This window comes from Pseudopipra pipra, chromosome 10 (genome assembly GCF_036250125.1).
Source record: "Pseudopipra pipra isolate bDixPip1 chromosome 10, bDixPip1.hap1, whole genome shotgun sequence".
NCBI classification, from domain to species: Eukaryota; Metazoa; Chordata; class Aves; order Passeriformes; family Pipridae; genus Pseudopipra; species Pseudopipra pipra.
Window position 1 is genome coordinate 10,119,102 of NC_087558.1, and position 8,252 is coordinate 10,127,353.

Here is an 8,252-nt window from a genome sequence, read left to right on the forward strand (position 1 = left end):
TTCAGCATTTAAAGAGCAGATGTCCCATGACTTGCCTTTGTTGGACTACAGCAAGTTGGGGGAGAAGTCCCAGCAGCAGAGCAGGGAGCTCTAAGACTCCTGTATATCCACCCAGGATTAGATGGAGAATGAAGCAAGGTTGCAGCTTGAGAGCATCCATGGCATTCTGTCTCCTCTCCTCCTCATCCCAGCCACACTTCCCTGTGCCTTGCAGGGCATTCCTGTGCTCGCAGGCCCTGGCCAGAATTTCAGCCTCAAAGTTTCTTTCCCCTTTCACCAGAAAGAGCCCATATTTGAAAAATAAGCTGGAGGATCCTTTCCCTGAGAAATGTTGGTTCAGAGGCTCTGTACCATGCCCAAATCCCACCCCTTCTGTACCATACTGCACAAACCTGCAGCTTCAGCAGGAGTTTCGTAGTCTTAAATATAAGCTTTAAAGCTTATAGATACACACAAAGACATACAGAAATGAGATAAATATCAGGCTTTTAATCCTTCTTTTGATGATAATGAAGACCTTAGGGCAAGAAAAGATCTGTAAAAAAAAACCAGAAAAGAAATACATTTAAACTCCCAATACAAAACCAGGCAGCTACCCATAGTGCCTTGCCATACCCAGAGAGGATGGGAAATGAGTTCAGCTATTATGTGGGTAATTGGACTTAATAATAATCTACTGTTCCCACAGTTCCTTCCATCCAAAATAACCCATCCCAATAATTCAACCTGCTGGATGTCTATTGGTATCCACTTGTATGTAAGGTCAGCTCCCTGATACAAAGAACCCTGGGGAGTTTCAGGAGCTTTGTGTTGATGGGAACTACATTCCAAAGACCCCTGCATCCAGGCTTTCTTGGGAAAACATGGTCTTAGGTCTTAGCTCTGAGTTTCTTTCATTATCTCAGTTTTGGGACAGTTTAAATCCAGAGGCCTCTGGCCTGCTCTGATTCCCTCTCTGCTGGCAGCTGGTCTCTTAGGGACAGGTTTCTCAGGGAGAAGCAAGGCATTTTATGCAAAGCAGAAACTCAGTGATTTTTGATAGAAGTTTCCTGGGGTAGATTGTTCAGCCAGTGCAGCAAAGAACTCCGAGGTTTGTGGCCAGGACAGTGTGATGCTGAGGGCGCAGTGTCCCCTTCTGGCAGCAGCCACAAAATGAACTATATCCATGCAGAAGGCCTGGGCAGACAAGCAAGGCACCAGGAGGGAAGTGCTCTGCAAAAGGACATCCAGGTGAACAGTGCTAAAACCAACCTGACAGGTTCTGCTGCCCAAGGGAATTCATTCTCCATCCGTCTTTGATACCTTGTCTTCCCTACGTTCAGGCAGAACACGGCAGTATCTGAGCTCCGGGAGCGAAATAATAAATGGCTCCTGGGAGTCGACTTCTAGGGGAGGAAATACAAATGACAGAAAAGTTGGCATCATCCTATTCAAAGCTTTGGCCTGTGGCTCACCCAGAGAGGTTGGCACATCCCTCCAGTGAAGAACTGTTAACATCATCAGAGAAAGCCCCAGCAGTGGAGTCAGAACTGTAGCTCTTACACTGAGCAGCATTTCTGTAGCCATGTGTGGTTTGGGGCAAGAGCCACCACCATCTGAGTTAGAAGAGGACACAGTTGGCTCAGACACATTGTCCATCCCCATCCCTACGCTTAAGCACTCACTCTTTTTTCTGGCTCACATTGCCTGCAAGGTCCAGCTTATCTTCCCTCCTGTATCTGAATACAGCCACCAAGCACCACTTCCATCTACACTGTTTCTCAGACTCCTCCCTGCTCCGCTCTGAACATGTTTTTGTTTCCAAAAACCCTGTCAGTCCCTCAGCCACGTGTTTAGCTGTGTCACCAGTTACCTTCATGGCAGTTCAAGGCTTCTCTCAGTGCTCTACAGGCAGCTCTCTTTGCCTCCAGGACACTTCCAGGCTGGCCTGGGCTGTAGATTGCTGTCTCCACGGGCAGTTGCAGGGCCCCATCCAGCACACAGTGCATTCTCCTCAGTGCTCTCACTGCCTGGTCCAGCTGCTCCTGGCGATCTGGACGGATCATCACAAGCACCAGCACATCTGGCAGGCAAGGGAGGAGGTTCCTCACATCCCGGATGGCCTCATCCAAGTGATCCCACTGCATGAGCCTCTTCAACACACTGGCTTGCCACAGCATAAAGATCAGATGTGGCGGCATCACATCCTCCTCTTCCTTTCCCTCACTCCCTGTCTGCTGTGGCTTATGTTTGATGTCACCTGTGCCACACAGGTCCCGGGTAAAGTCCACCAGCAATGAGGGGGCTCTTGATTCGGCATCGTCCACCTCCATCACTCCCACCCGTCCATTCCGCCTTCCCAGCATGTCCAGCAGGTTGAGGAGCTCCCAGGTGGTCCGGTCCACAAAGGAGGCAGGCTCCTTTGACGCCATAGCTTCCTCCCACACGTCAGTTTGCTGTGCTGCTGGGGAAAGGAGTGGAAGGGGGTTGCTGTAGCAAAGGCAGTTGCACAGCACAGTCCTCAAAACAGGCAGCACCTGCTGCTCTGAGCAGCAAACGCTGGGTTTGGTGGGACCAAATGAACATGAAAGGAAACAGCAGAGTTTTGACACAAAGATTCAAAAATTGCAGCCTTGTGCTGTCTGATATTGGACCTCCCAGAAACAGGCTTTGTACCTCAGCAATCTGGTACAGTAGAAAAAGATGATAGGAGAGAGAAAAGGGATCATTATGTATTTTTAGGCATCAAACTCAAGAGGACTTTTTACCTTCTCATCAGCAAAATCCAGCTACATGGTAGTGACTATAAGCCTACCAACCTGTTGTTACAGTCAAATTTGCTCACTGTTTCCTCCTCCTTCCCCTCTCATGGCTAAATCTGGAAATTCCACCCATCTTTCTTTGAATCCTATGTGTACAACCCACTGGTAGCTGTGGAAGACCAAAGCCCTACTTGACTTGGCCCAACATCCCCTAAACTGCAGTTTCTCCGTGTTAAAAAAATGCAGCTTTCCACGGCAATGGCCTTCCTGCTGCCAGGGACAGCAGTGGCAGCAGGATTACATCTTGAAGCAAGTCCAGCAAAATCACTTCTATACCACAGCTGAGCAGACAGGTCCAGTTTTCTAATTCCCATTCAAAAGAAAGTTTGATTTACCCAACAATGTACTCTGCACATACAACTACTCCACCTCCTTCAGAAGGAAGAGGATTAGCTGTGAAATACCAGCCCACTGCAGGAGACATGCAAAGCCAACAGCTCAGAGGGCTTCCTGACACATACTGGCAGCAGGGCCAGGCAGGGAGAAGGAAGTTCCCATCCTCTGGGAAGGAGGGACTGCACTGGAGCAGGCCCAGGGAGGGATGAGCCAAGGACTCACCTGCCTGCCTGACTAGGGATGCATTGAAAATGATGGAACTACACAGAATGTGTAGAACTGCCCACCCAGGGTATCCACAGGTCATTTTGGGACTATGACATCAGCAGCAACCATGACAACCTGCAGTTATCTCATAACTAACTCCCTTGCGTTTTGGGGGGATGTACTAAGATACTCTGAGCCTTGCACTTCAAGACTTAAAACTCATTTTTCACCACCCTTCTTGTTCAACAAACCTTAGACAGCTGTGAAAGTGATGTGACGATCCTCGCCCCACATGAGACAGTGGGATAAGCCCAGGAATCCAGCCAGTGTTACCACTCAGGCACTACAGAGCTGTGATGAAAACAGGTTTAAATAAATTCCACAGAGCAGACACTACAGGCACGGGTGCTGTCCAGGTACACTCGAACTCATTATTCAGGATTCTACTGGAACTACTATCTTCAGATGTGAGAGAGAACTTGCACCTGCTAGGACTTAGTGTCCCACCACTGTGACATCCCACTCTTAAGGGCAGGATGTCACAATTACACAGTTTTGTCTCATCAACAGTTCAGCACCACGTGGAGGAAGTTCCCCTCTACCAGGTCAGCAAGGAAACACTTCTAGTGTTCTATACAACAGTTGTGTGCAGTTTGTGAGGTTGCAAACATTTATTGTTTAGCCCTGCAATGAGCTAAACGTGTGTGATGTTGATTCCATGACAGGAAGCACAGAGGTGGCAGTTATTTATCCTCAGAGTGCAGCCTGCTCTACAAACACCTGTCCAGGAATGTGTCCAATCCCTGCTCCACTGTGCAGCTTTGTGTCCCAACAGCATCTCTGTGCCGTCAACTCTGATACACTACTGAGAAGGAAGTCCCTCAAAATTGGTGGAGGGGATAAAAAACAGAAATGTACAAAAGTTAAACAGATTCTCCATTTTATTTTCAATAAAAATTTAGATCCTAGATGGATACAGCATCTGTAAAACACAAAACCAGATACAATCATGTTAGATATCTTGTTTTTAAACACAAGTTTTGCAGTTACAATCTAGACCATCAATCTCTTCAACTGCTATAAAAGCAACCCCCCAGTTTACAGAGAAGAGGTGTGACAATGGAAAAGCCCAACAGCTGGTTCAGTGCCTTGCAGTAGCACTTTGCCAGCCCTCCTGAACACTGACAGCAACAGTTCCCACGGCTCTAGATTCAGGATTTAACTGTGCTGCTCCTACTGTGCTTTTTCTAAGGCACAGGAAAGAGGCAGAAAGCAAGGGGTTGCACCCCTCTGATACTCCTTTTGACATCATCAGTATGAAAATACTGCATCACAACTCTGGGTGAGTACTGTACCAAAAGATACAATCTCACTGAAGCCCTGTGGCTAAGACACTGACTGTGGAGCAGGTACCAGCAGACCCGTCAGGACAGCACTCCCCTCAGTTACAACATTTGGGAGGTAGTAGAAAAATTAACAGGTAGGAACTGGAGTAGAAGAGTGCAAAAATACATGGAAAAGATCCAGGAAAAAGAAATCAAGGTTGCTTTAGAAGGGACCTGAGTCCTGGAACTTGAAGAACCTTTCCAGACAACCTGAGCAAGCACACAGGCCCCTGGCAATGAGGCAAATCCCCTGAGCCCAAGAAGCCAGGAATAACCTCTCCTGGCTCCAAAAGGAACACAATCACTGAGCCACATTGAACACGACACCAACAGAACAAAACCACAGTTCAAGTGTTCTCCTACGTGGAATAAAAAGGCACCTTGAAAACTGCCAATAAATATATTGTTGCCAAAATAAATCCACTTACCACCCGAATTCTGTGTCCAATGGCCTTGGCAGGAAGGTTGGAGCGGAACTTGGCACGGACCATGCCACTGTTCCCATGGGCCCGTGTCACCTTCCCCCAGATCACCCGTGTCCTGTTGGGCTTCCCCCCGGGAGTTACGGTGTTGCTGGGGAAGAGAGGAAAGGAACAGCTGAGCACAGCAGTCACAGCTCTGCTGTCACCATCAGCGACAGTGTGGCCTCTTCAAGGCACCTCAATGACTTTAATCCACAGCCTTCTTTAACCAGACCAACTTCCACTTCCATTTACCTGTGAAATTTGCCAGGCCTGGAATTTTCACTGTACCTTTCAAACAGGTAGGTATTACAGCTTGTAATTTGCCAGAAGCTCCACTGGAGAAGTTTTAACAAGTTACCAGGCTCAAAAATTTGGAAAACTCTACTGCTAACGTGTTCATACTGAAAAATTTCAACTCCAAAGAAAATACAACACCTTATTTATAAGATTTCTCCACGCACAACAAAGGCAAGAGAAGAATAAGCCACTAGAATAGATGACATAAAGTGCTTCAGATGAACAGTCATGTACGATACATTAGAAATTATGGTGGTCAAGTTAACAATTTAATCAGTTTTATTCAAGGCAATTCTGAATACTAACAACTACATTCAATAAAATAAAAATCAAAAGGAAGTGAAAGGTAATAAGATGCTGTTCTCATGGCATCTATCTTCCAGTGGCAGCAGAGCAGAAGTGACAGAGAGTGCTCTGACATGGCCACACAAAAGGCAGGATACAAATTACTCCAGGCTTCACAAAATCATTCTATTGTTTAAGTAACTCAACAGCTCATAGTGCTCAACTCCACACAAATGCACCTCATCTCAATTTACTCTATCAACCCACCTTCAGTTTTTGCCACTCTCAGGCAAAACTTGCTTCTCATCCCATCTGCTCTCTTAACACACCATTTATGAAGTGAATGATTATTTCACATAATATAATTCTCTAAATTAAAACATATCATCCAACTAAAGCAAAAATAACCAAGAACTTTTAAAACAAAACTAAGCCAGGAAACTGGCCCACAAAGCACTCCATGGACACTCTATTGATAAATCCAGCACAATTAATTTTTGTTTTAACAGCAGCTCTGTGAACAGCCTGCTCACATCCTGGCAAGTGCAAAAGCTGACACAAGAGTTGGCTAATTCAACATAAGAATAAAAAGTGACTTACTTTTTAGCTTTGTACACATAGGCACACCTCTTGCCCAGGTAGAAGTCTGTCTCTTGGCGGGCATAAACACCTTCAATCTTCAGAAGAGCCGTGTGCTCCCGCTGGTTTCGGAGGCCACGTTTGTAGCCAGCAAAAATGGCCTTGCACCACAGCCTGGAGACATGAAGAATGTTTGCAAGTTACAATTCATTCCAAGGTAACAAAAGTAAAAACAAATCACGTGCTATTTCAGCACAAACTGGTAGAAATTCAGCAGAGGAAAAACCCCACCTTTACAAATCACTGCAAATCCTTACGTCCAGCGAACAGAGGAAACCCAAATACCCAGTCATGAAGTATTTATGAGAACTGTGCAGCTGACACCACACTACAAGCTTTACACTAAAGCTGAAGGGTTTCAGCATTAGCAAGTGATGTTTCCAAATGTCTACTGATACTATGAATAAACAGGGATTTTTGTCTACACACCACAAAAACAGCCTCCTGTCTTGCAGTAACTTCTACAAAAAGTATGAACTGCTCCTAATTTGTAGCCTCAAGGGAATTAGTTGCAGCCTCTGGAGGCAGCCAGAGACACAACTCCACATCCACTGGACACAAACATTACACAAACTCCACAGCAACTTTTGAGGACGAAGTCCTGTCTGCACTACCCAGGTAAAGCCATTATAGGGCTGCTCTACACACCGTGCACACAGCACATCTGTCCCAACTGCATCCACCACCTGCCCCAGGATATAGCAGGATCAAGCTGAGATATCCAGTTCTCCCTGCCACACATGTATAACAGGAGATGAACTCCACGAATAAACGTCAAGACAAAGCTGTGATTCACAGAATCATTGAATGGTTTGGGTTGGAAGGGACATTAGAGACCACCTAGTTCCAACCCCTTTGCCATGAGCAGGGACACCTTCCACTAGACCAGGTTGCTTAGAACCCCATCCAACCTGGCCTTGAACACTTCCAGGGAGGTGTCCAAAACCCCTCTGGACAACAGAGTACTCAGTCAATCCCCCCCATTTACAAACTCAGTCCCTACATCAACAAAAAATCTCGATGGCATAGTAGCTCCCTCACTCAAGGGAGCAGGATGTCCAAGCCTCTCCTGCACACTAGAGGTCCACAAACACTGTACTAACAAAACTACCATCGATAGCCCGCATTTAGTGACAGGCCAAGGAAAGCGTGGCACAGCCTTACAACAGCTGTAACAGCCCGTGACAGCAGCCTCAGAACAGGGACATACATCTGAGGGACAAGCAGAACACTGGGCAGAGGAGTCATCCTGGAAAACTAGAGCAGCCACAGGAACACGCTCGCTGTTTAACCACTCCCAGAAATGCCCAGGTGAATAGCGCTGCAGCAGCGAGCCGATCCCCCCCGGGGCAGTCACTCACCTCCCGGTCATGGCGTCCTCCCGCAGACCCGGTCTCGGCAGGCCTGGAAACGACACACAGCGATGAGTGGACACCTGGGGGCCACCCTGAGCCCCGTGACCCTCCGCTCCCCCACAGCACGGCCGCCCCGAGCGCCTCCGGCCCAGGGCCCCGACCCGAGGCGGGCACCATCCGCCGCGCATCGGCGCCATCCTGCGCTCTCCCCGGCCCGCACCGCGCCATCTGGAGAGCCCCGGGAACCCCGCGCCCACCGCCGAGCCCCGCAGGGGGGGCGACCCCGCCCGGCCCCGCTACCCGGCCCGAGCCCCGCTGGCCCCGCTCCGCCTCACCCCGAGCGCCCCAAGATGGCGGCCAGAGAGACCCGCCCCGCGCGGCCCGCCGGGAAGAGCGCCGCGAGGACCCGCCAAGGGCCGCCCGGACGCCGCCTGAGCGGGCGGCACCGAGATGATGGTGGTGATGGTGGTGGTGGTGGAGGGG

General features: G+C 48.5%; 2 protein-coding genes and 1 long non-coding RNA gene across 6 annotated transcripts; 1 reads left to right on the forward strand and 2 right to left on the reverse strand.

The window, feature by feature from the left end:
• Window positions 1-469: 469 nt before the first annotated feature.
• LOC135419590 (uncharacterized) lies at window positions 470-3,445 on the reverse strand. Of its 4 annotated transcripts, none has more exons than XM_064666167.1 (4): window positions 3,360-3,445; window positions 1,853-2,440; window positions 1,252-1,385; window positions 470-535 (listed from the first exon to the last, which is right to left on the reverse strand). In XM_064666167.1, exons 1-3 carry the CDS (start codon window positions 3,442-3,444, stop codon window positions 1,279-1,281), a joined length of 780 nt encoding a protein of 259 aa, XP_064522237.1. In that variant the 5' UTR covers window position 3,445; the 3' UTR covers window positions 470-535; window positions 1,252-1,278. The 4 variants fall into 4 exon arrangements, with proteins under 4 accessions (XP_064522237.1, XP_064522236.1, XP_064522238.1 ...); XM_064666166.1 differs by having other exon boundaries at window positions 1,853-2,443; window positions 3,360-3,444; XM_064666168.1 differs by lacking the exon at window positions 3,360-3,445 and adding an exon at window positions 3,263-3,314 and having other exon boundaries at window positions 1,853-2,443.
• Window positions 3,446-3,863: 418 nt separating this feature from the next.
• LOC135419593 (uncharacterized) lies at window positions 3,864-6,496 on the forward strand. The gene is made up of 2 exons (XR_010433053.1): window positions 3,864-3,949; window positions 4,070-6,496. It is a non-coding gene; the product is annotated as an uncharacterized LOC135419593 (long non-coding RNA).
• On the reverse strand, window positions 4,268-8,210 carry RPL35A (ribosomal protein L35a). The gene is made up of 5 exons (XM_064666170.1): window positions 8,105-8,210; window positions 7,776-7,818; window positions 6,376-6,528; window positions 5,158-5,302; window positions 4,268-4,326 (listed from the first exon to the last, which is right to left on the reverse strand). Exons 2-5 carry the CDS (start codon window positions 7,784-7,786, stop codon window positions 4,303-4,305), a joined length of 333 nt encoding a protein of 110 aa, XP_064522240.1. The 5' UTR covers window positions 7,787-7,818; window positions 8,105-8,210; the 3' UTR covers window positions 4,268-4,302.
• Between the last annotated feature and the right edge of the window lie 42 nt (window positions 8,211-8,252).

Coding starts and splice junctions, on each gene's coding strand:
- LOC135419590 (XM_064666166.1), bottom strand. CDS start 3,444: ATGACCTGTGGATACCCTGGGTGGGCAGTTCTACACATTCTGTGTAGT. Junction 2,444..3,359: donor ATCCCTAGTCAGGCAGGCAG/GTGAGTCCTTGG, acceptor TCCTTTCCCCAG/CAGCACAGCAAACTGACGTG. Junction 1,386..1,852: donor AGCCTTGAACTGCCATGAAG/GTAACTGGTGAC, acceptor TTCCTCCCCTAG/AAGTCGACTCCCAGGAGCCA.
- RPL35A (XM_064666170.1), bottom strand. Junction 5,303..6,375: donor TATGTGTACAAAGCTAAAAA/GTAAGTCACTTT, acceptor TCTCTTCCCCAG/CAACACCGTAACTCCCGGGG. Junction 4,327..5,157: donor TTGGACACAGAATTCGGGTG/GTAAGTGGATTT, acceptor TGTGTTTTACAG/ATGCTGTATCCATCTAGGAT.